The sequence below is a fragment of the Cololabis saira genome, chromosome 10 (assembly GCF_033807715.1).
Source record: "Cololabis saira isolate AMF1-May2022 chromosome 10, fColSai1.1, whole genome shotgun sequence".
NCBI lineage: Eukaryota > Metazoa > Chordata > Actinopteri > Beloniformes > Belonidae > Cololabis > Cololabis saira.
The window spans coordinates 11,682,977-11,709,906 of record NC_084596.1 but is presented as its reverse complement, the minus strand read 5'-3'; the positions used below and the strand labels follow the sequence as shown (position 1 = coordinate 11,709,906).

The 26,930-nt window shown below is 42.6% G+C and overlaps 1 protein-coding gene across 1 annotated transcript; it reads left to right on the top strand.

The window, feature by feature from the left end:
* Nucleotides 1-363: 363 nt before the first annotated feature.
* Nucleotides 364-12,565, top strand: LOC133451853 (tripartite motif-containing protein 16-like). The gene is made up of 2 exons (XM_061730994.1): nucleotides 364-445; nucleotides 10,732-12,565. The coding sequence occupies exon 2, from the start codon at nucleotides 10,841-10,843 to the stop codon at nucleotides 12,563-12,565; it is 1,725 nt and encodes a 574-aa protein (XP_061586978.1). The 5' UTR covers nucleotides 364-445; nucleotides 10,732-10,840.
* Nucleotides 12,566-26,930: the final 14,365 nt, after the last annotated feature.

Here is a 26,930-nt window from a genome sequence, read left to right as displayed (position 1 = left end):
CAACCCTTTTCCCCCACAAACAGCAATAAAGGCCCTCCTGGGCATTAAACCAAATCTCTGCAATCCTGTGTCGTGAACTTGAGCCCAACGCCTACCGAGACTTAACACATGGGGGAACTTAGGCTTGCCCACATTATTTTCTGCTTTTTTGTCTTCATTCTTGTTAAATACCAGAGTAAATAGATCATGTCCAGCAGCGCTTCACCTCCTCCTGCAGCCGTTCGTCAGGGGTTTCCTCCAGGCAGGAAACAGTCCACGGTGGAAATTCATTAGAAACCGATGCTGCTGATTCTGGCTGGTAAAGCAGGGAGTTATAATAACGAAGAAAGAAACAACAGCTTATTTATTTTATACATATTTGTCACAGCTGCTGCTGGGTGCAAAGGTCTGTGCTCGTACTCCTTCCTTCACTGTTGTTCTGTAACGCCACCCCTGGAAACAGCTGGTAAGGAATAACAGATACTTTGAGACTGATTTAGCTGTTTAGTTATGATTTCCTGATAAAGTCAGGTGGTTCCCTGTTTTGATTCATTCATTTTGATAAGTCATCTTCTTTATTAATTATTAATAACATTCGTTAAACGATTATTGATAACGCTCTAATAACTGAACCAGCACTCCCTTTGTGGCACAACGTGATCCAGGTTTGTTCCCTCTTAAAGGGGAGTTTTTACCTGCCGTTGTTTATGTAATAATTATCAACAAGGTGGATTTATTCATGTAAGAACAGGTTTACTCTTTCAGGATTCAGATCCCAACTGAAAAAACTACAAGGCGTCTGCTCGGAGAGGAAAACTGGTTTATTAATTTTAATTTGAACATGTTCTCAGCAAGAGAGATGTACATGCATGAAACAAGAACAAAAGCTGGTCACAGTTGTGACTAAAAACAACACACCATGTAATAAAAGCTCACCTGGACCTTCCAGCTCCAATCATTAAAAGTCAGCCATCCCTCCTGCTGCACCTTTAGGGGGTTGGCTCTTATTAAAAGGATAAATAGTAAAAAACAGTGTTAAAACCATAAAAAAAATATGGCTGACCACCCATAGTCCAGCTTCTGGAATACAAAAATAAACATTTTACTCTCCCACAATACATGAAGTAAAAAAAAAGAATCAAAACAACGAGTCAAAACAATCAGATTCTACTTCTACCTTAGTAGAGCTTCATCCTGGACACGTCCCCCAGCCGTCCTCTCACCTTCACTCCAGCACTTATGCCTGAGTCCGTTGCTGCTACACAGACTCTGGACATTTGTGTAGTCCACATGTATCAAGACCTGAATGCTTCCTACTTCTTGTAAATGTGACCTGTATAAAGAACGGAGCCCTTTTTTATTCCAACACACTGATTAGTGCATCAGAGGAAACTTCAACTTCTGTGTCTCAGTCAAGAAAGATTTAACACATTGATAACTTTGCAGAGTCACCTCACTAACAACCTCACCAACTGGCCATGGAAAGAATGTGGAGCAGCTTCTGAGAACAATGGAAGGGGAACTAAACACACTGAAGAGCTGGTTTGATGTAAACGAATTATCTTTAAATTTAAGTAAAACCAAATTTATGATATTTGGAAATCAACAAATCAAAACTGAAGTCTCATTAAGGATTGATGGTGTGAAGATTCAAAGAGTCTTTGAATATAAGTTTCTTGGAGTATTAATCGACCATAAATTAAACTGGAAATCCCACATTAATCATGTCAAAAGGAAAATGTCCAAAACAATCGCAATAGTTTATAGATCCAAAGAACTTTTAAATAAAAAATCACATTACCTGCTATATTGTTCCCTTATAGTCCCATACATGACATATTGTGTGGAAGTGTGGGGAAACACCTATAAAACCAATCTCATGCCCATATTTTTACTACAAAAAAGAATAGTACGTATAATTATGGGAGCAGAGTACCTGGCGCCAACCAATGCTTTATTTATTAATTTAAATACATTAAAATTCTGGGATCTAGTTAACCTTCAAACCTTCATGATTATATATAAAGCACATCATAATCTCCTCCCAAGATGTTCTCAGAGCTGTTCCAAATCCACCAGAGTAAATATGAACTAAGGCACACAGGTATGTTTAAGAAGGCATGGGGAAGAACCAAAAGTAAAGAAAACTGTGTTGCTGTGAAAGGTGTGAAATTGTGGAATTGCTGTGATAAGGATTTAAGAATGTGTACCTCAATTTATGTTTTCAAAAAAATGTTTAAATATAAAACGATAAACAGTTATAAAGAAATCTGTTAATTATGTTGGTATAGCCTATTATAGATTAACATGAAAATAGCACCACTATATACCCCTTTTTGCATTATTGGTATTACTATTTTTATATAATATAATGCAATGACAGTTTATCTTTGTTTTCTTTTTATATATTTCTTTTCTTATTTGTGTATTATCATCCACCGGATGCCATATTGTGTGAATGATATACACTTGGCTTCAGCCTACTCCATTTTCGGACATTTCTATTTACCGGTACCTTTTGTTTTGTTTGTGACATGAACATGTAAATGTTTCAATGTGTTCTGTCCGAAATAAACCATTCATTCATTCATTCATTCATAACAACTGTTTTATTGAAATATTATTAAAAAGAACAGATCTGAGTCACATTAGACACTTTAAGATATCCATGTTATCGTTGTTGAGAAACTGCTACTAGAAACAGTCTGGAAACCTGGAACATTACTATGGAAGTGTTAAAAGTTCTATAACACTTTTTGAAATTCAGGCTCCTCCTAAACCTTTCAGGTTCAAGATGATTGGGCAAGCTGAGCTTGAGGACATTGTGACCAAACTCAAACCTAAAGGAGCTGGTCATGATGGACTGAAGCCTAGTCTTCTCAAGAAATGCTTGCCTGCCATTACAAAACCTCTTCGTCACATATTGAATTGCTCACTTGCTACAGGTCGTTGTCCTGACCAGTTCAAATGGGCCAGAGTCATCCCAGTACACAAATCTGATGAAAAGTGTAAGTACTCAAATTATAGACCAATATCCATTTTGCCTTGTTTGGCCAAAGTACTTGAAAGAATTGTGTACAATAGACTAACAGAGTATTTAAATGAATCCAATCTCCTCTATTCTCATCAATATGGATTTAGAGAAAAACACTCCACCGCGATGGCTCTGGTTCAACTAATTGATAGATTTTCAACGGCATTGGATAATAATTAATTTACTATTGGGGTTTTTATAGACCTGTCCAAAGCCTTCGATACCGTTGATCATAGTCTTCTGGTTAAAAAATTGCAGATGTATGGTATTGGGGAAATAGAGCTTCAATGGTTCTGTGACTATCTGAACAACCGTAAACAGTTAGTTTCTTGGAATGGTTTTGATTCTAGCTATAGGAAATTAACATGTGGTTTGCCGCAAGGATCCATTCTTGGTCATTTGCATTTTATTATTTATGTAAATGATTTATATCTGGTTTCAAAAAGCATGTTTTTTGTCAATTTTGCTGATGATACGAATATGTTTATGTCGAATCGAAGTTATGAAGACCTAATTACTCAAACAAATGTTGAACTTACAAAAGTTAATCTTTGGTTCCAAAAAAATAAATTATCTCTAAATATTAAAAAAACTTCATACATGTTAGTCGTACCAAAAAATAAGAAAAAGATTCCTTATGATAAAGATGTCTACATATTCAATCATTCTCTTATTAGAGTGCAATATGCCAAGTATTTGGGTATTTATATTGATGAAAAATTAAATTGGAAAAAACATGTATCATTCATCTGTAACAAAGTTGCTAAGAACATTGGTGTCATCAGCAGGATAAGACATGTTTTACCCAGAAAAATCCTTATATCACTTTATTATACTTTAATATATCCTTTTCTAACTTATTGCAATCTTGTATGGGCAAGCACTTACAAAACAAACCTCAAACACCTTGTTACTTTACAGAAACGATTTGTTAGAATGGTTACATACTCTGAGCCACATGCAAGTTCAGGTCCACTATTTCAAGAACTTAATTTCATGAATGTCTATGATATCAATGTGTATCAGATTTGTTTATTTGTGTTTCAGCATAGAATGAATATTTTACCTTGTAGTTTCTCTCACATATTTATGTCCAACAACCAAGTCCATAGCTACCAGACACGAAACTCTTCCAACCTCCACACTGCCTTCTTTAGAACTGCTCTTGGGCAATTTTCAATTCGTTATCAAGGTCCACGTCTCTGGAATCAACTACCTGACTATCTGAAAAAAATTATTAACTTAACATCATTTAAAAAGGCTCTCAAAAAGTACCTCATCAGTCAAACCATGTATCATCAAACTTAAGATAATTATTGTTGTGTTTTTTTTCTCTCTCTCTCTCTCTCTCTCTCTCGGTGCATGCTGGGAGTGTGAGCTGTGAGCAGGTGGAGGTGCGAGTGTTTGAGTGACTTTTTTTCCGTTTTTTCTTATGGTGATGGGTTTTGATTTAACATAGTTTATTTGTATAGTTTCACACCGTTTCACACTTAGTTTCTTTTGAGGGGTTTGGGGGTTTTCTTTTCTTTTTTTTTGATCCCTTGTTTCCGGCGTCTCGCCGCCGGCGTGGCTGACGCCATGGCCGGCGCGGATTTTAAATCCCTGACGCGGAAACATGGGATTAAAATCAGCACTGGGTTCCCCTGCAGCGTGGAGGAGATCGGGTTGGCTGTAGGGGAGAAAGTCGGACACAGCAGTGTGAGATCGGCCGCTCGGATGAACGGCGCGGTGGTCATCTTCCTGGACCAGGTGGAGAAGGTGAACCAAGTCGTCGGGACGGGAATCACGGTGTCTGGGAGTTTGGTGCAGGTGCTCCCGCTGTCACAGCCTGCGACCAAGGTAGTCCTGAGCAACATCCCTCCGTTCATCACTGACGAATTTATCATTAGAGAGCTTTCTAGACACGGCAAGGTGGTTTCACCTGTCAGGAAGATCCTGTCTGGATGTAAGTCTCCTCTGATGAAACACGTTGTGTCGCACCGTCGACAGCTTTATATGATACTTCACAACAGAAGCGAGGAGTTAAACCTTCGCTTCCAAGTGAAAGTAGATGATTATGAATACGTGATTTTTGCCACCACGTCAGTGATGAAGTGCTTTGGCTGCGGCAAAGAGGGACACACCGTGTGTTCTTGTCCTGACAGAGGTGATCCGACTCCGCCTGGCCCGGGAGAGACTCCCGCTGCTCGGCCGGGGCCGGAGCAGCGGGGAGCCGCTGCCTGGGGGGCGGCCCCCGTGGTAGCGGGCTCCCCGGGGGGGGGTGCCCCCCCCCCGCCCGGGACGCCGGTCCCCGGGGCGCCGGCCCCCCCGCCCGGGGCGCCGCCCCCCGGAGTACCGGCCCCCCCGGTGGCGGCTGCGGCGTCCGAGCGGCCGATCGTTGCTGCGCGGATGATGACGCGGGGATCCGCTGCTGTGTCCGACCCCGACGGGGTGAGTTCTGTTCATACACCGGGTGTTTGTGTGAATGATGTGAGTGAGTGTGGTGGACATGAGGAGAAGGAGACGGCAGGAGAAAAAAAGGTGGATGAGGCAGGAGGAGGAGAGGTAGAGGAGGCAGGACAGAGTGTGGATGAGACAGGAGGAAAAGAGGTGGGAGATGAGGAAAGGGTGATAAATGGAGAGCGTGTGTGTGATAAAAATTTAAAGGAGACAGAAAAAAAGAATGGACAGGTGGAGATGACTGGTGAGGAAGAGGAGCAGGCAGGTGAAGGACAGGAGAGTGAGAAGTCAGAAAAAGCAGGAGAAGACTTTGAGCAGGACAATGGTGAAAACAGAGGATCATGGGCAGAACAAGTGGAGGAAGTAGAAATGGAGGGAGTGGCAGAAGGAGTGAATTTAAGGGCAGCAGCTAAGAGGAGAAGAAAAACGAAAAATACAAGTGAGACAAAGACAAAAGTGGGAAAAACAGAATCACAGAAAACACTCAGTGATGAGGACAGCGAGGAATGGAGCACGGACAGTGAGGTGGCGACGCTCAGCAGCAGTCAAAGGAGAAAATTATACACAGCAGGAAAAATAAAGATGTTCCTTCAACAAACAAAAAACCAACATAATGTGAAAATTGAAGATGGTTTTCCTGATCTAAACTTATTTTGTTCTTCGGCCAGGCTTCATATGGCCATCAAAGATAAGTCTGGACTCACGACACAGGAAATTCTTAGATTAAAAAAACTGGTGCTGAAAGCAAAAAAACAAATAAATGATGATGAGAATGATAAGTGTTTTAATTAATTTATTAGTTTTTACACTTGTTTTTATCATCTCATTTAACATGGATGTTTTTAAAGTGGGAGTTTTAAATGTTAACGGTGCAAGGGAAGCAAAAAAAAGAGAGTTTTTTTACAAGAAACTCATAGTGATTTTAAAAATGAGACAGACTGGAGGAGGGAGTGGGAGGGGGAGGCCATTTTAAGCCACAACACCCCTTTAAGTGGAGGAGTGGGCTTCCTCCTCTCCAGGGCTTTTAATCCTAACTCACTGGAGGTCCAGCAGCTTGTCGAGGGGAGGTTGTTGATGCTAAAAGCTCAGTTCGGCCATTTTAAAGCTGTTTTTATTAATGTGTATGCTCCAGCAACCGGTGCAGAGAGGAAGCAGTTTTTACAACACATTGTTGGTGTTTTAGATAGCTGCGCTTCGGAGGATTTTTTATTCTTGGGTGGGGATTTTAACTGTACAGAAGACGCGACTATAGATCGCAACCATACAGAACCTCATCCAGCCTCACAGCGCGTCTTAAAGCAGCTGGTCCACTCCCACGGCCTGGCGGACGTATGGAGAAGGATGCATGCAGACTGCAGGCAGTACACCTGGTCCCACCTTAGAGAGGGTAGGGTCTCTTTAGCCAGGCTGGACCGTATTTATTGTTTTAAACATCATTTTAATGTATTTAAACGGTGTGACATTTTACCTGTTGGTTTTACTGATCATTCGCTGCTTTTATGTAATGTTTTTATTAGGAATTTTTTACCGAAAAGTGCATATTGGCATTTTAATTCAGTTTTAACACTTGATAAGAGTTTTAGGGAGGCTTTTATTTTTTTCTGGGATGTTTTTAGACAGAGGAAGGGTGATTTTAGTAGTCTTAGGCAGTGGTGGGACCATGGTAAGACTCAAATCAGACTCCTGTGTCAACAACACACCCTCAATGTCACAAGAGACATCACTAGATCTATGAGGGATCTGGAGACCGACATAGTGGATCTAGAACGCTTAAGTGAGTCCACAGGAAATCGAGGTTATATTGAAAACCTCAAAGTCAAAAAAATGGCGTTAGCGGACCTGTTAGACAGGAAAGTACAGGGTGCACTGGTCAGGTCCCGGTTTCAGAACATTAGGGAGATGGATGCTCCCTCTAGCTTTTTCTTCAGCCTGGAGAAAAGGAACGGACAGAAGAAGGTAATCCACACACTGCTATCTGACGCGGGGCAGGAACTCATGGAGCCAAGCCAGATAAGACACCACGCTGTGAGTTTTTATTCCCAGTTGTACCAAAGTGAATACAAGGAAGAGCGAGCTCTCCTAGAGGGGTTCTGCAACGGACTGCCTCAGGTCCCCGACAGGACCAACTCACAGCTGGAAGCCCCCCTGGAGATGAAAGAGCTAACCGCCGCCCTGCAGGGAATGCAGGGACGGCGGGCTCCAGGGATAGATGGACTCACCACAGAGTTCTACAGGGCGTACTGGGACATCCTCGCTGAGGATGTCCTAGCTGTTTTTAATGAGTGTCTGGCCTCTGGCTCCATGCCGGTGTCCTGCAGAAGAGCAGTCCTCACACTGCTGCCAAAGAAGGGGGACCTGCGGGACATCCGGAACTGGCGCCCCGTGTCGTTGCTCTGTGTGGATTACAAGATTCTGTCCAAAGTACTGGCCTCCAGGCTGGGGAGGGCTATGGAGCAGGTCATCCACCGGGACCAGACCTACTGTGTACCCGGCAGGTCCATGGTGGACAATGTCCACCTGATTCGGGATGTTTTGGATGTCTCCAGTTCATTGGGTTTAGATACTGGTCTGATTTCTCTGGATCAGGAGAAGGCTTTTGACCGCGTTGAACACAGCTTCCTCTGGACAGTAATGGAGAAGTTTGGGTTCAGCGCTGGTTTCATAGCTAAGATCAAGGTGCTGTACAGTGATGCTGAGGGTGTGTTGAAGCTGAACGGCGGTCTGTGTGCTCCTTTTAGGGTGTGTAGAGGTGTCAGGCAGGGCTGTGCTCTGTCTGGGATGCTCTATGCACTCTCCCTGGAACCCCTCCTCCATAGATTACGCTCTAGCCTACAGGGTTTGTTTTTACCGGGTTTTAATGGGAACATGATTTTATCAGCGTATGCGGATGATCTCATTGTTTTTATTGGAGGCCGGAGAGACGCAGACCTTTTAGTCGACATCGTGAGGGATTTTAGTACGGCTTCTGCAGCGAGGGTAAACTGGAAGAAAAGTGAAGCCCTCGCTGTAGGTGAGTGGCGTGGCGGTCTCCCGGCTCTCCCCCAGAACCTCGAATGGAAGAAAGGAGGTTTAAAATACCTGGGAGTGTTCTTGGGGGACGAGAACAATGTAAAAAAAAACTGGGAGACCGTCACTGAAAAGATAGAAGGAAAAATGGCCAAATGGAAATGGCTACTCCCTCACATGCCTTTTAGAGGAAGAGTGTTGGTTTTAAACAACCTTGTGGCATCCCAGTTGTGGCACAGATTAAACTGTATAGACCCCCCCTCTGGCCTGTTGACTGAAATCCAGAGGAAGATGGTGGATTTCTTCTGGGGGGGTCTGCACTGGGTGCCACAAGGGGTGCTGTTTTTAGCCAGGGAGGAGGGGGGACAGGGCCTCGTCCACCTGGCCAGCCGGACCGCCACGTTTAGAATCCAGTTTGTACAGAGATACCTCACAGGTCCGGCGGATCTGGTGTGGAGAGACGTGACCAGCTGCATCCTTAGACGTGCCAATAACCTGGGGTTGGATGATGTTCTGTTTTTAACTGATTCTAAATTTTTAAAATTAAATGGGTTACCTCCGTTTTATCAAGGTGTTTTTAAGTCTTGGGCTCTTTTTATTAAGAACAGATGTCCCACAGCCGACTCTCTGCACTGGTTGCTGAGAGAACCACTGATCCATGGAGCCAGACTGGACGTCAGCAACAACACGACACCAGGACTGACGGCGGCACTGGTCCAGTCTGGCACCCACACTCTGGGGCAGCTGGTGGATGCAGTGGGGCCGGCTGAGCGATGCCCGAGCCCTGGGCTCTTTGCTGGGGCTGCAGTCCGGTCGGGTGGCCCGGAGGATCCTGGAGCTGTGGGCCCAGAGGGTTTCAGGAGAAGAGAGGCGTCTCCTGGTGGACTACTGTGCCAAAACAAAGAAACCTGACCCTGCAGACCCCTTCCCTGACATCATCCTGAGCCCGGGGCTGGGAGAGCTGACCGGCCCCCTACTAAAGACAACCAATGAGAAGAAGATGACGCTGCACAGAGCGGATAAAAAAACTGTTTACGCGAACTGTGTAAAAAGCATCCACAAGGTCGGACTGAGCAACAGACCCTCCACTATATGGACGAAAAAAATGGACAGGACTGCACAGTGGAGGGTCTTATACAAACCTCCCCTCAAAAAACGAGCTGGTGATCTCCAGTGGAGGATTTTACATGGTGCTGTTGCTTCTAATGCTTTTATCTCCGTTCTTAACCCTGCCGTTTCAAGCAAATGTTCTTACTGTGATCTTAAAGAGACTGTTTTCCATGTTTTTACAGAGTGTTTGAGACTTACTAGTTTCTTCTCTCTTTTAACCATGGTTTTTAGTCTTTTTAACGTGGCTTTTAGTAAAGAAGTTTTTATCATGGGAGCTGGCTACAGGCGGAAAGAAAGACAGAAGTGGCAGCTCCTAAACTTTTTAACAGGTGAAGCAAAGATGGCCATATATGTGAGCAGGAAGAACAGGGTTGAGAACAGAGAAGGGCAGGGGGCCAGAGAAGTGTTTTTAACCAATGTCAGAGCCAGGCTTGTTTTAGAATTTAGGTATTGCAAAAACATTGGCAACGTGGATGATTTTAAAGATTGTTGGTGTTGGGAGGATATTTTATGTTCTGTAAAAAACAATGAGCTGCTATTTACACAGTTTTTAAGGGACTAATTTATTTTAATCTGTTTTAAACGTTCCACGTATCATTCTAATGTGAAACGCCTGTAAATTTACAAAAATGTAAATAAAGTGTTTTTGTAAAAATCAAAAAAAAATCTCTCTCTCTCTCTCTCTCTCTCTCTCTCGCCCCTCTCTCTCTCTCTCTCTCCTTATGAGCTTATTCATTATTTTTGTTTTTTATTTTTATTCATTTATGTACGTATTCCTATTTTTTTTTTCTTATATACTGTTTAATCTCTACACTTTTCTACTTATTTCTCATTACTGTTCAATTATTTTCCTATGTTGTTTTTAAACTGTAACAAATTTGATATTTGAATATGTTGGGTGAGATTTTCATATAAGCCCTCTTGGGTTTCATACCTCCCCTTTGCACATCCCAGTAATGTTGATGTTCATGTTGTTTATTTATATGATACTGATTGTGCTAAATAAATAAATAAAAAATAAAAAAAATTACTCTGACAGTAGTTTTTAAAGTTTTCTCTTCTTCTCTTCCTGGAATCTGATCCTGATGAACCTCCCTCTTCTTCTTGCTCTCAAACCAGCAGATTCAGTCTGACCACGTGTTTCCTTGTTCCCTCCCCTGCAGATCTGCAGCTTGAAGGCGGGTCTGAACAACATGAGCTGAACACTGAGAGCTGACAGCCTCCTACTCTGCACAGACACGTGATTTGTAGATCAGAGCTCAGACTAGTTTCATGTTTGAGGAAGTGAAGCTGTCTCAGTCTCAGTTATCGAGAGGAGAAATGGCGCAGAAAGGAGCTCAGCTGGACCAGGAAACCTTTTCTTGTTCGATCTGTTTGGAGGTTTTAAAGGATCCGGTGACTATTCCCTGTGGACACAGTTACTGTATGAACTGTATTAAAACCTACTGGGATGAAGGAGAGAAGAAACTCCCCAGCTGTCCTCAGTGTAGAGAGACATTTACACAGAGGCCTGCGCTGGTGAAAAACACCATGTTTGCTGCTTTATTGGAGCAGATTAAGAAGACTGGACTCCAAGCTGCTCCTGCTGATCACTGCTATGCTGGACCTGAAGATGTGGCCTGTGATTTCTGCTCTGGAAGAAAACTGAAAGCCATCAAGTCCTGTTTATTCTGTCTGGCCTCTTACTGCGAGAAACACCTTCAACCTCATCATGATGTGGCTCCATTAAAGAAACACAAGCTGGTGGATCCCTCCAAGAACCTGCAGGACAACATCTGCCCCCGTCATGATGAGGTGATGAAGATATTCTGTCGTACTGATCAGAAGTGTATCTGTTATCTCTGCTCTCTGGATGAACATAAAGGCCACGACACAGTCACAGCTGCAGCAGAAAGGACTGAGAGGCAGAGAGAGATGGAGGTGAGTCGACAACAAATCCAGCAGGAGATCCAGGACAGAGAGAAAGATGTGAAGCTGCTTCAGCAGGAGGTGGAGGCCGTCAATCAGTCTGCTGATAAAACAGTGGAGGACAGTGAGGAGATCTTCACTGAGCTGATCTCTCTCCTCCAGAAAAGAAGCTCTGATGTGAAGCAGCAGATCAGATCCCAGCAGGAAACTGAAGTGAGGAGAGTCAGAGAGCTGGAGGAGAAGCTGCAGCAGGAGATCACTGACCTGAAGAGGAGAGACGCTGAGATGAAGCAGCTAAGAGACACTGAGGATCACAACCAGTTTCTCCACAACTACCCCTCACTGTCACCACTCAGTGAGTCCACACACTCCTCCAGCATCAGCATCCGTCCTCTCAGGTACTTTCAGGATGTGACAGCAGCTGTGTCAGAGGTCAGAGGTCGACTACAGGACATCCTGAGAGACACGTGGACAAACATCTCCTTGGCCATCACTGATGTGGATGTTTTACTGTCACGACCAGAACCAGAACCAACGAGCAGAGCTGGATTCTTGAAATATTCATGTGAAATCACTCTGGATCCAAACACAGTACACACACTGCTGTTACTGTCAGAGGAGAACAGACAGGTGACTTTTATGAACAAACGTCAGTCTTATTCTCGTCATCCAGACAGATTCAGTGATGTTCCTCAGGTCCTGAGTAGAGAGAGTCTGACTGGACGTCATTACTGGGAGGTGGAGAAAAAAGCAGATGTAGTTTGTGTAGCAGTTTCATACAAGAATATCAGCAGATCAAGGTTGTTGGAAAGTGTATTTGGATATAATGACAAATCTTGGTCACTAGGTTGTTACTCAGACAGTTGTGAATTTTGTCATAACAACATCCAAACCTTTATCTCAGGTCCTCAGACCTCCAGAATAGGAGTTTACCTGGATCACAGAGCAGGTGTTCTGTCCTTCTACAGCGTCTCTGAAACCATGACCCTCCTCCACAAAGTCCGGACCATCTTCACTCAGCCGCTCTACGCTGGAGTTTTGGTTGGTAACACTGTTGGAGACTCAGCTGAGTTCTGTAAACTCAAATAGACTTATTTACTCTTCATGTTTTTATCTCAGTTTTTCTTGATTTTTTTTCTTCTCAGAGATAAACGTCTCAAACTCTGATGGATGGAGTTTTTGTTTTATAAGTTGATGTTTTGTTGTTATTTCCTCTTTTGGAGGTGGAAGTTGTTCTTTTGTAGTTTCACCTGAAATATTAATAATATTAAAGGAGCCGTCTGTAAGAAATGGCCAAAACTGGTACTGCAGTCACTTTCAAAATATTGTTGAGCGGCATGTTCCCTCCCCCTCCTCCCCCCGACCAGAGGTTGCCAGGTAGGCTGCAGAATGCAGCAGGAACGTAGGCTGCCATGGCTGCGATAATTAGAGCCGAGCTGGCAACCCGGATGCCGAAACAATACTGACTTGGTGATTGGGAGATAGGTGGAGGGTGGAGCTTCAGAAACAATACTGACTTGGTGATTGGGAGATAGGTGGAGGGTGGAGCTTCAGAAACAATACTGACTTGGTGATTGGGAGATAGGTGGAGGGTGGAGCTTCAGGCCAAAACAAAAAATCACAACATAAACATCAGTTGAGGGCTGCAACTCCTCTTTTTAAACTGGAATATCCTGGCTTGAGTGCTGTTGTCAGTGACATAAGTATTTGAAATTAACATGATTTTTAAATGTCTGTTGACTTATCGGGGTCATTTTATGATTCGTTTTATTATTGCTCTTACATACAGCTCCTTTAACATCTTCTATTTCAGTATAAAAGCATAGAAATAAGCCTGTGTTGTAATTGTTGTTAACTATTAGTTTGGATGTGTTTCTATGTTGTATTTCTCTTTTCTTCCACTTTATGGACTCCAACAGACGACCCACCAGACCTTCTTCATCTCTGATATCATGTCTGCATTCACACTCGTTTCTTCATTCATTAGCAAACCAAATGTTCTTGTTTTTCTAAAGATGAAAATATTTTGTAGAGTCGAGCACAAAGTAAATGATTTCAGAAATGTTACTGACCAGCAGCAACGTAGCAAACACTTCAGTAAAGCCTCTAGTTGGTGTAAACTAGTGTGTTGGGGCCGGTAGTCAAAGCTGCAGCTGCAGGACCAGACTAGACCTGCAGATCAGATGTTGTTGATGTCTAAATCTGTTGAGGATGTTTAACATGTTTAACAATCTGGATATTTAGTAAGAAATAAAACTTCTGATGCTCTAAAAAAGTGTTTTCTTCAGTCTTCATTCCAGGATTTGACTCAGATCTGAGGGAGAAAACATGAATCTAATATTCAAGTAAAACTGAGGCAGTTTTCCTCCTGAAACATCCCAAAGTACAGAGTTCATGTTCACAACTGATCATATTTATGGATCTAAATGTGTATTTACTGATTTTATTGCTCTTGTTCTGGCTAGACTTCACTCAGAAAAGAGGCTTTAAATCTCCACAACCCTCTTTTCCTGTTAAATAAAGATGAAATAAGTGAATTAAAACAGTAAACAGTTGAATCTCAGTTAAATGGACCCGTCTTGGGTGCAGGAGCCGCTGCAGGAACATGTTCTGCTTGGAAGATGCTGCTGGACGGTACCAGAGGGCGGTGCAGCGGTTCAGCTTCACTCTGCAGGGTGGAGGTCTGGGAACGTGGCTCAGGAAACCTCCCAAGATGGCTCACTTTACCGTCAGCGTGTTAACAACTGAGTGCACGTTGTGACACTAGATGTAGGAAATGTTTGACTTTTAATGGGCCGTGAAGCCTGAGAGCAAGGGTCAAGTAAACTTTGAGTTTCAATGTGCAGGTGAACAGAAGCAGCAATAAAATGAATCATGATGGAGACAGAAGCTCATCTGGACCTCTGGGGATGTAAAGTCAGCTCGGGTCGTCACTCCTGTGTTCCCAGGTTTCTAGAACTTCCCCAGACCAGGATCACACTGGTGTCTACACTGATGTTTAGAAGACGTTTTCAGCTAAAATGATAATAATCATATTAATACGTGGATGTTTTTCTGAATCAGGTTGTTTTAAAAATTGAAAAACTGATTGGAAGCTTTGAGATCCAGAGACTCTGACTGCAGACTGTGGAGAAAGAGAAGCTCCAGCAGAAACATGTGACCTCCACTCTCCAGGGTTCAGTTCAGGGGAACATATCAGCCTGTGGTAAAGTGGAAGTGACTGCTGGGTTCAGCAAACGCTGGTTTATCACAAGCTGCAGACTGCTGAGCTTCACTTCATAACACTTCACATTTCATCATTTACCATATTTATGTTTTACTTCTTTTTTTAGTGTTTCTGCTCAGGATGTAATTTTCTGTCCTGAACATTTTATCCTGGTTCACGTCTGCAACCTCAGGACCTGGAAACAGTGAAGATCAGGAGTCTGGGGAGTGACGTCACACCGCCCCCTACAGGAAGATGGTTACATGAATGTAGTGAGGTTTTTAGAGAGGAGAGAAGTCACGTGTTTAAACACTTTTCCTCCTGTCTCGATAACTTCTTTTATACATTTAATCATTTTACTGTCATTTAGAGTTCAATAAAAGTTTTTTTGAGGTAAAGTATGTTAATAAAAACTTTGTTGTTGCTGGATATGAAAGTTAATATTTTTAGGGATCCAGAATGTACTGAAGGCCAAGTTGAGAGCTCTGTTCAGACTCTGATCAGAGATCTCAACTTGGCCTTCAGAAGGGGGGCAGAGCCTCCAAACAGGCCAAGGACTCCTATAAAGGCGCTGACACACCAAGCCGAAAATCGGCCGTCGGGCCGTCGGTGAACGTCGGGCCGCGTCGGTCGGGCTAGTTTCCCCGGTGTGTCCTGCACGTCGCCACAGGTCGGGCGCCCGTCGGGACGACGATACAAAATTTCCACAATATGAACACATTCCCAGGAATGACATAAGCTTTGATCACATGATCCAGAAAGGTGATTTTTTTCTTGCACAAACTGCAGTTTAGACAGACTCGGTTTATGGCCATTTGAATGAAGATGTTTCAGTAAGACGGTGGTGTCAGATTCACATTCCCCACGAGTGGGACTGCAAATCATCAAACCATCAACATACTGCAGGACACCAGTGCCAGGGCTTAAATTTATGCAGTCAAGACTTTGTTTTTTAAAGCATAATTGTAAATGGTGGGACTTTCACAGTAACCACTTTCACACTGTGTATAAATACACAGTGTGAAAGTGCAAAAAAACCTTCAGCACCAGAAAAGCAACATACTCATACACCTCAGAAAAATGTTGTTGCAAAAATAAAAAAAACAGGACATTGATTGAAGCAGCTAGAATCATGTTGTCACATACTAAGCTACCAAAGATGTTGTGGTCTGAAGCTGTAGCAACAGCAGCCTACATGCAGAACAGGTTGCTGACATCTGTCCTGAAGCAAGAGATACTCTACCAACGATGGTCTGGCAAAAACCTGACTAGTCGTGAGAGTGTTTGGTTGTGTTGCTTATGCATAAGACCCAGATGCTGACAGACTAAAACTAGACAATAAAAGCTGTAAAGCTCAGGTTTGTGGGGTATGCCAACAAGGCAGAAGGTTATCGTATGTTTGATGAAGAGAAGAATTTTGATTCGAAAGAATTTAATCTTTAATGGGTCAGACTATGACTGGAAACAAGAGGTGGATGTTTCCTGTCTAGAGAAGGAGGTGATTACTATCACAGAAAAGAAAGAAACAACTGATGATGACGTCACTGTCGATGAAACTGTTGAAAGAGGAAGGAGAATCCGGAGGGCTATGGTGACTGCTGATCACTGTGCTAATGTTTGTTCTGTCACAGAACCAAGCACACTAAAAGAAGCATTAAAGTGTCCAAATGCAAAACAAAGGCAAGAAGCAGCTGAATTTGAGTCACTGCTAGAAAATGAAACCTGAGATCTGGTGAAACTACCAAAAGATAAAGAGGTCATAGGGTCAAGATGGGTGTTCAAAGTCGAGCATCAAAATGATGGAGAAGTGGAGCGATACAAGTGCAGACTTGTTGCCAAAGTTCCCTCACAGCTGCATGGTGCTGACTATGATGAAACGTTTCCACCCGGAGTACGTTTGAGCTCAATTCACACATTGTCCTTTTGCCATCCAAAATAAAAAATAATAATGGGTCACGTGACCTAATGCTTCTTCCATTGTTTTTTACAGACTGTGTTTTGGGCATCAACAGTGTGAGTGATCATGGCTGTACACTCATCGACTGTCACACAGACATTAATCTGCCATCACATCTCTGTTCGTTCACTCCTCCACAGGTGGAGCGTTGTGGGCCTCCAGGGGGCGCTCCTGTCTCACCTGGTGGAAACAGTCTACCTGCAGTCTGACGGCGGGCTCGGCTACACCGGTCACCTGGGCAGGGCTGTGGCACCGCCTGACACCTGTCAAGCACTTGCCCTTCCCCTACCGACGAAAGAAGCTGCTGCTGGGCTGTAGGTCCAAACCATTCTTGTCAGAGAAAAACCTGAACCGCACGTGAAGTTCAAAAAAGCTTTCACATTTTTACCTTCATTTTGGAAAATAAATAAATGAACCATTGCCTCTTGTTTTTGTTGAGTCAATAATGAAACGGTGCAACACAGCAGCCAGTTTATTACCTGGTGAACATAATAAAGTTGTTGGTGACGTTTATCTGAGGTCGTATTCACCTTGTTGTAAATCACATGGTTTTTATTGTTCAGATTTGTAAAAACCTTTGAACTGAGAGAGGGAGAGCAAACTTTTGAACACGACTGTAGATACACTTAGGTGACGAGTCACATGAGCTGGTTCTGTCAACTCAAGCAATATGTTACACTGACACGCACACCAACGTAGGTGGACATGAAATGATTCACAAACACACACTTTATGTGACCCAAAAGCGAGTAAATCTCAATTCAAATTTAAAATACTTTATTCACACCCACAGGGAAATGTAGTGTTGTAGTAGTTTCCATGATTCAAGTCTGTTCAGAGACTTATTGTAGCTTTATTGCTATGGGCAGGAAGGATCTCCTGTAGAGGTCTGTGTTGCAGCAGATCTGAAAAAGTATCCTCCTTCCAACAATCATGTCCAGAGGCTCCAGAACAGAATCAGCCTTCTTCATCGGTTTGTTCAGTTTCTTTAAGTCTCTGGTTCTGATGCTGCTCCCCAACAGATGACTGCAGATGTGACTGAACTCTCCACAACAGACTTATAGAAGATATTCAACATCTTGCTGCAAATGCTGAAGGACCTATTCCTCCTTGAGAGGTAAAGTCTGCTCTGTCCTTCCTTGTAAATAGCATCAGTGTTGCATTTCCAGTCCAGTTTGCTGGCCAGGAGAACACCAAGGTATTTATACTCCTCCACCACCTCCACTTCTTCTAACGGATGGAAAACCTATTAAACTTAAGCTGGGCATACACTGTGCGATATTTTAAATCGTCTGATTCAGCCCCATCTCACACTGCACGACTAGATCGCTGAGTTCAAAAGTTCACAGCCCACGATTTATGGTCTCACACTGTACGACCCGATGCTCTGATGCGACCCGTCTGCTCACACGATCATACGATCATAATCCTCCCGTCGGACCTCTGTGTACTGGAACTCGAGGCTGGTTTAGGGGCAGGGGTGGGCTGTGCCCACCCAAACGTGCGTCCTGCCCACCCGATCAAAGGTTATGGGGATCCTTTATTTTTTTATGATTACATTTTTTTATATATATAAAAGAAAATCCCCAAATATCTGTACCGTTTCTAATTGGGTGGGCACTGCGCATCATTTTTAGACACAATGAACGCATACCGCAAAAGTTGTGTCTCGGCGGAGGGACCCGGCGTCTCAGCAAAATGAGCACAACACAGAAGAGAAGTGTTCAGAACAGCACACAGAGCACACACTAAAGGCTGATTTATGGTTCCGCGTTACACCAACGCAGAGCCTACGGCGTAGGGTATGCGGCGTCGCGCCCCGTACAGTGCGGGTCGGCGCGTACCCTACGCCGTATGCGTATGGTTGGGCAGACGTGGGAAATGCGTTTTTTTTTCTGCTATTAAAACATGATTTGTAATGTGAATTTGCAACACTTTAAACTACAAATAATAGTTTTTGACGTGACATCAGAGATTGCGCATGCTCTCTGCGAAAGGATGAGTCAAATCGGGTCGTAGCACGACCAGGATTTCAAACACATTTGATTTTCTTGCGAGCACACGATTTGTGATCGGGAGCTCGTCGCGAGATGTTAATCTCTCGTCGTTACCCCACGTACACTGCACGAGGCACGAGCAACGATTGGGTCGAAATCCGGCCCGATACAAAAAATAGTCGCACGACTGGAAAATCGTCTCAAAACGAGCCGATAATCGCACAGTGTATGCCCGGCTTGAGACCTGATCCACCTAAAATCCACAATCTCCTTTGTCTTGTTCACATTCGAGATGAGATGATTGTCCCCACAGCAGGCTACAGAACGGTCCACCAGTTCTGGGTCCTCAGTCTCTGATTCACTACTGCAGAGTAATCTGAGTATTTCTGCAGATAAAAGGACTCTGTTGTGCAACAAAGGAAGTGCTGGTTCAGTTATTAGAGAGTTATTAATAATTGTCTTACGATAGTTATTAATATCAATCAGGCAATACACAAAACACATCTGATGTATGCTTATGCTTCAGAGAAGTTGGGGTATCGATTACCATAAAAAAAACTTTTTTGTTTTTAAATTTAAAAAAAATCATGAAAAAAATGCTGACCTTTGCAATCAGGAAATGTTACAAATCTGTGTAAAATAAACACATCAACTTCTCTCATTCAAATGAATGAAGTGTTAAAAGATAGTGAAACAACACTTGGGATAAAGTTCTGATACCTAAACTTCACATAAGCAAACAACTAACTAAACATTAAACACAAACTTCAGATTATATATATGCGTGTGTGTGTGTGTGTGTGTGTGTGTGTGTGTGTGTGTGTGTGTGTGTGTGTGTGTGTGTGTGTGTGTGTGTGTGTGTGTGTGTGTGTGTGTGTCTGTGTGTGTGTGTGTGTGTGTGTGTGTGTGTGTGTGTGTGTGTGTGTGTGTGTGTGTGTGTGTGTGTGTGTGTGTGTGTGTGTGTGTGTTCATACACGTGAAAAGAAAGAAAGATGGCTGACAAAGTCCCGTGGTGACTGAGTTTCGTGTGATTCAAAATGTCAGACGAGATTTCATCTCATCCAGTGAGAAAAAAAAAGAACTCGTAGGCTGAAATGGCCAAGATAAGAGTGTGCTTGTGTGTACAGGGGTTAGTAGGAGATGATGAGAGGAAAGGAGAAGAAAGTAAAACCCAAGACACTAAACTTCTCACCACCAGAAAACCAAGCTCTTCTGATGTTTCCAACACAGAGACACACCAATGTGAAACTAACTGCACATGGTCTTTCAACTGGGAAATGAGGAAGGGCTTTGTTTTCTGTTGTGGAAGAACACGTCAACAACATCAAGCAACGTGGATGAAGTAATAGACAAATGATAGAATAAACAAACTTGAGGTAATAATAACCGATCTTTGTAAGTGAAGAAAAAGGTAATTTGGTTTGTCAGGCCAGCGTTCCCTAGTAATCAGCTGGATGCTTACGCTCCGCAGGTGATCCTAGTGAAGAACGTCTCTCTCTCCTGCTCTCCTCTTCTCTGTTTGGATACAGCATGAGCTGCTGCTGGACTTCCTTCAGCTCCAGGTCGGTCCGAAGGTGTTCAAGTCATCGAGGAATGCAAGGGTTCCTTGTTCAGCTCATCTGGGGCTCAGAACGTTCTCAGGTCACTCGTTGCAGCGCTGCAGACTTTGGTTGCCATTTCCAGGCAACCGGACGCTTCTTCAGGCCCGATAATGGAGAAGGCCCGCCCATAGCTAGTAGAGTTTCATGCTAAAAAAGGAGCTGTGGCCTTCATTATAGCTCACATGGAACTCCATGGGAGAGGGCTTGGGAGAAAAGAGAATAGCCGGGCCTGGGCTGCAATAAATCGGCAGCAGCCCTTCCTGTGTTTTGGGGTCCTTGCCTAATGAGGTGCTGTTCCTTATCACTGAAAGACTGTAAATGCAAAGTCTGGAGGGGTTTGGAATTGAAAGATCCTGTGTTCGTTTGTCTGGTGAACCATAAGAAAAACCAGTGGAATAGAATCAAAGTTAATACAAGCTTTTAATATATCAATCACAATGTTTTTCCGGCCGGAGGTACAATTCTTTCAGACCACAAGGTAGGAGAGAAAAGCACCCCGTTTTCATCAGTCCAGTTGAATTTATACTAAAAAAGGGAGGTGTTCTCTGTACCTGAATCCCATTGGTGCAGCCAGCTACGGGAAAGACCCCCGAACATGTCACACCTCCAGCCCTAAATCTCACCTGGGGTGTCAACCCAGATCACAGATAAGACCCCCCAATGCTAAAACATCTGTTTTTCCCCATTGTCTCCTCTCAACAAATGGTATGTGTATTGTATTTAATCCCACAGGTTGACTCCGTGACTAGATGAAAGCTGCTGTCCTGCTGAAAACAAGGTTACTTAGCATATAAAGAGAAACCCAGCAGTTTTAGAAACTCTTTGAACTCTTAACAATTTCATGAAATCCTAACAGAATCATTATGAAGCTTCTTTTGTTTCAAACCATGCGGTCAACATTAAGAAAAAGAGGCTGGTCTCAGAATTGAAATGAAGTCTTCCAATGTTCAACACAGGGCTGGGGGCCAACAACTCCCATTGTCCTGGAAGTCTGAGGTGTACAGAGAAGAGGAGTGGTGAGAATACAGTCCCCTGTGGTGCTCCTGTGCTGCTGACCACCTGGTCGTCAGTAATCCAGGGGACTGTGGAGGCTCCACCTGTGTCTTCTGGAGGTTCTGACGTAGTAATGCAGGCTGGATGGAGTTGAATGAACCGGAGAAAACAAAGAACATGATCTTCACAGTGCTGCTGCTTTGTCCAGATGACAGTTGGTTGAAGCAGGTGAACGACAGCATCTCCACCTCCACCCCCACGATGATAAACAAACTGCAGTGGGTCCTGGAAGGTGCTTCTTTGCTCATTCAGGTGGGCCAATAAAAGTCTTGCCAGGACTTCATGAGGAGAGGTTGAGTTACAGGTCTTTAGTCACGAGAAGATGGATGAGAATTATTCAGAAAATTCTGAATGTTTGATCTTGTTGCCGACAATCAGAGTTACAGTTAGTTGTTTCTGGAGCTGAATGACGTGATGGTTTTATGTCTTGTGGGGTTCAGAGCTGCTGCGGAGCTGAAAAATGTGTTTCCCTGCTGCTGGCACAACAGTGAACGATGACTTCTACTCTGGTGCAGTTATCGTGTTCAAGTTATTGATTCAAAATAAACGGGACATATGCATTTACAGTCAGAGCGATGCAGTTTGGTTTTTAATTATATTTTACTCTGGGGTGTCGTGAGATTTTATTCACTTTTGAAAGGTGTCATGACTGAAAAAAGGTTGAAAAAGGCTGGTTTATGGAATAATTGCTCTGGGGTTTATGTTTATGTTTATGTTTATGTTCATGTTCTGAATCTCTGGAAAGCATCTATAGACAACATCTGTTGTATTAGACGCTATATAAATAAAATTGAATTGAATTGAATAGAATTGCCGCTCACAGAAATACCCACGCAATACTTATTACTTTTTGTAAATGCAACCTGGATAAAGGATGGATCCCTTTATTATTCCAACAACAGACTGATTAGTATATCAGAGGAAACATCATGTTCTGTCTCATTTATTGAAGCTTTAACGCGTCTAAACTGGGAATTGAACCAGTGACTTTCTGATGAGAAGCAGATCTCTTTAGGGTTGCCACCTTTCAGAAATAGAAATAATGGATGCCCTGATTTCAGCAGAACAGAGCCAAAAAAAGCCCCAAAACTTCTAAACTGCATAAAAATGTGTTTATTTTATATGAAAAAACTAAATGCTTTGATTTAAAGTTTAAAGTGCTTTAATAGCATTGAACTTGCATGACTGACAAGACAGACAACCATACTAGCAACTGAAATATCCTCCTATGCTCTGTATGTCCACATCAGCCCAGATGTATAATATAGCCTACAGGTGAAGAATATGGTGTAAAAGTGAATTTATTTCAATAATTCAACTAGAATATGGTGTAAAAGTTAATTTATTTCAATAATTATAAAACTTAAAAGGTGAAACTTATATATTACCTAGTCTTATTACATGCAAAGCAAGATATGTTAAACCTTTATTTGTTATAATTTTGATGATGGAATTGTTTATTGATTTCATAAAATATTCTCTAATTTATTTTTCATTTGGGGTTTTCATAAACTGTGAGCCATAATCACCAAAATCATAACAAATATGGTGCTTGAAATATCTCACTTTGCATGTAGTGGGGAAATAATATATTTGTTTCACCTTTAGTTAAATTTACTACGAATTACGTTTTGCAATATATTAAAATTTTCCGACCTTCACCTGTAGATTATGACACCAATAAATAAGAGCATAATATGTGTCCGTATTGGTTCAATACGAAACACAACTTTTAATTCCCAATTCCCAACCCCTACTGGAGGTGAAGCCTGAGTCCTCCGCGCTGTCTGGCACACACACTTATAATAATAATAATAATAATAATAATAATAATAATAATAATAATAATAATAATAATAATAATAATAATAATAATAATAATAACATAGAAAGATCTGGGTACAGAGCGCAGCAGGTCCTGTTGTCCCGCCACAAAGATTTTGCTGGCCTTAATGTTTCCTGTATTTTATTTTGTTCATTATTGATACTTTTAGTGTTGATGTGTGTGTGACAGACGTGTGTGTATGGGGCGTTAATGAAAATACGGGACAAATTTTGTCCCGTATTAGTTCAATACGAGACGCAACATTTTTTTCTCAAATAAAGGACAATTCCGTATTTTACGGGACAGGTGGCAACCCTAGATCTCTTTGGAGAGTCACCATCACCTCACCAAGAAATTTTTTATTCACATTTTTATTCAAAAAAACAAGAACAGCTTGAGACAAAATTAAAAATGTATATATTGTTTCATTGTTGAGAAACTGGCATTAAAAGATCTGGAAACCTGGAACGGGAGACTGATAGTAGTTCTTAAACAGGAACGTTTTCTGTTCTGAAAGAGTTAAAGGGTTTTTTATCTCATACAACTTCTCCTCATGGACTCTGAGCCTCATAAACCAGCAGCTCGACTCTGGACACGTTTCCTTGAACCTCCACTCACTAAACCAGAGGAAACTACTTAAAACATGGACATTAAGGATCTTTGGTAGAACATTTCGTCTCGTTTTAGCAGAGTTTTTATTTTGTAATCTACATTTTAGTCTTGTTTTTATTCCTCTACGATATTGCATTATATATTTAATTATCGTTATCGTCACATGACCAGCTTTTCCGTTGCGTCTCGTTTTCCTCTGGTGATAAAGGTTGATTGATGATGATATTTAGTCATAATTTCCATTGACGAAAGCAACTTTAGTAGTCAGGCACCCTCCTGGCGTCACAACCTGATGTACAGCCAGTGCCAGCACACGTCCACTTGGAACGATACAAAAATTTCCAGTCGGCTCTCGGCTACATTTCCAACAGGACTTCCCATTTTAAATATCATTTCAGGTGCAAAATCAGTAATGACCACTGTGTTTATCCAGCACTGTGTTATTATCACAAGGTACCTCGTGATAATAACTAACGTGCTGTTAATAACTAACGTGCTGTTAGCTCGTCCTCGTGCTCTGAGCCCTCCAGGCCGAGACGCAGCCAGTATCCAGGACAGAGAGAAAGATGTGAAGCTGCTTCAGCAGGAGGTGGAGGCCATCAATCAGTCTGCTGATAAAACAGTGGAGGACAGTGAGGAGATCTTCACTGAGCTGATCTCTCTCCTCCAGAAAAGAAGCTCTGATGTGAAGCAGCAGATCAGATCCCAGCAGGAAACTGAAGTGAGGAGAGTCAGAGAGCTGGAGGAGAAGCTGCAGCAGGAGATCACTGACCTGAAGAGGAGAGACGCTGAGATGAAGCAGCTCAGAGACACCGAAGACCACAACCAGTTTCTCCACAACTACCCCTCACCGTCACCACTCAGTGAGTCCACACACTCCTCCAGCATCAGCATCCGTCCTCTCAGGTACTTTGAGGATGTGACAGCAGCTGTGTCAGAGGTCAGAGGTCAACTACAGGACATCCTGAGAGACATGTGGACAAACATCTCACTGACCATCACTGAGGTGGATGTTTTACTGCCACAACCAGAACCAAAGAGCAGAGCTGGATTCTTGAAATATTCATGTGAAATCACTCTGGATCCAAACACAGTAAAAACAACACTGTTACTGTCAGAGGAGAACAGAAAGGTTACTTTTATGAAGAAACATCAGTCTTATTCTCGTCATCCAGACAGATTCAGTGAATGTTGGCAGGTGTTGAGTAATCAGAGTCTGACTGGACGTCATTACTGGGAGGTGGAGAAAAAAGCAGATGTGGTTCGTGTAGCAGTTTCATACAAGAATATCAGCAGATCAGGGGGGTGGGGGGAAAGTGGATTTGGAGGAAATGACAAATCTTGGTCACTACATTGTTCCTCAGACAGATATGTATTTTGCTACAACAACATTCAAACCTTCATCTCAGGTCCTCAGAGCTCCAGAATAGGAGTTTACCTGGATCACAGAGCAGGTGTTCTGTCCTTCTACAGCGTCTCTGAAACCATGACCCTCCTCCACAGAGTCCAGACCACCTTCACTCAACCGCTACACGCTGGAGTTTGGGTTGGTAAAACTGATCGAGACTCAGCTGAGTTCTGTAAACTCAAATAGACTTATTTCTTCTTCATGTTTTTCGCGATTTCCTTTTCTTCTCAGAGATGAACGTCTCAAACTCTGATGGATGGAGGGACGTTTTTGTTCTATAAGTTGATGTTTTGTTGTTATTTCCTCTTTTGCATGTGAAAGTTTTTTTTTCTTTTTTAGTTTCCCCTGGGAAATATTATTAATATTCACATCTTCTATTTCAGTATACAAACAGAAATAAGGCTGTGTTGTAATTGTTAACTTTTAGTTATGATGTGTTTCTATGTTGTATTTCTCTTTTCTTCCACTTCATGGACTCCAACAGACGACCCACCAGACCTTCTTCATCTCTGATATCATGTCTGCATTCACACTCGTTTCCTCATTCATTACCAAACCAAATGTTCTTGTTTTCTAATGATGAAAATCTTTTCTAGACTCGAGCAGAAAGTAAATGATTTCAGAAATGTTGCTGACCAGCAGCAACGCAGCAAACAGTTCAGTAAAGCCTCTAGTTGGTGTAAACTAGTGTGTTTGGGCCGGTAGTCATAGCTGCAGCTGCAGGACCAGACTAGATCTGCAGATCAGATGTTGTTGATGTCTAAATCTGTTGAGGATGTTTAACAATCTGAATATTTAGTAAGAAATAAAACTTCTGATGTTCTAACAAAGTGTTTTCTTCAGTCTTCATTCCAGGGTTTGACTCAGATCTGAGGGAGAAAACATAAATCTAATATTCAAGTAAAACTGAGGCAGTTTTCCTCCTGAAACATCCCAAAGAACAGAGTTCATGTTCACAACAGATCATATTTCTGGATTTAAATGTGTCGTTACTGATTTTACTGCTCTAGTTCTGGCCAGACTTCACTCATAAAAAGAGGCTTTAAATCTCCACAATCCTCTTTTCCTGTTAAATAAAGATGGAATAAGTGAATTAAACCAGTAAACAGTTGATTCTCAGTGAAATGGACCCGTCTTGGGTGCAGGAGCCGCTGCAGGAACATGTTCTGCTTGGAAGATGCTGCTGGACGGTACCAGAGGGCGGTGCAGCGGTTCAGCTTCACTCTGCAGGGTGGAGGTCTGGGAACGTGGCTCAGGAAACCTCCCAAGATGGCTCACTTTACCGTCAGCGTGTTAACAACTGAGTGCACGTTGTGACACTAGACGTAGTAAATGTTTGACTTTTAATGGGCCGTGAAGCCTGAGAGCAAGGGTCAAGTAAACTTTGAGTTTCAATGTGCAGGTGAACAGAAGCAGCAATAAAAATGAATCATGATGGAGACAGAAGCTCATCTGGACCTCTGGGGATGTAAAGTCAGCTCGGGTCGTCACTCCTGTGTTCCCAGGTTTCTAGAACTTCCCCAGACCAGGATCACACTGGTGTCTACACTGATGTTTACAAGACTTTTTCAGCTAAAATGAGAATAATAATAATATTAATACGTGGATGTTTTTCTGAATCAGGTTGATTTAAAAATGGAAAAACTGATTGGAAGCTTTGAGATCCAGAGACTCTGACTGCAGACTGTGGAGAAAGAGAAGCTCCAGCAGAAACATGTGACCTCCACTCTCCAGGGTTCAGTTCAGGGGAACATATCAGCCTTTGGTAAAGTGGAAGTGACTGCTGGTTCAGCAAA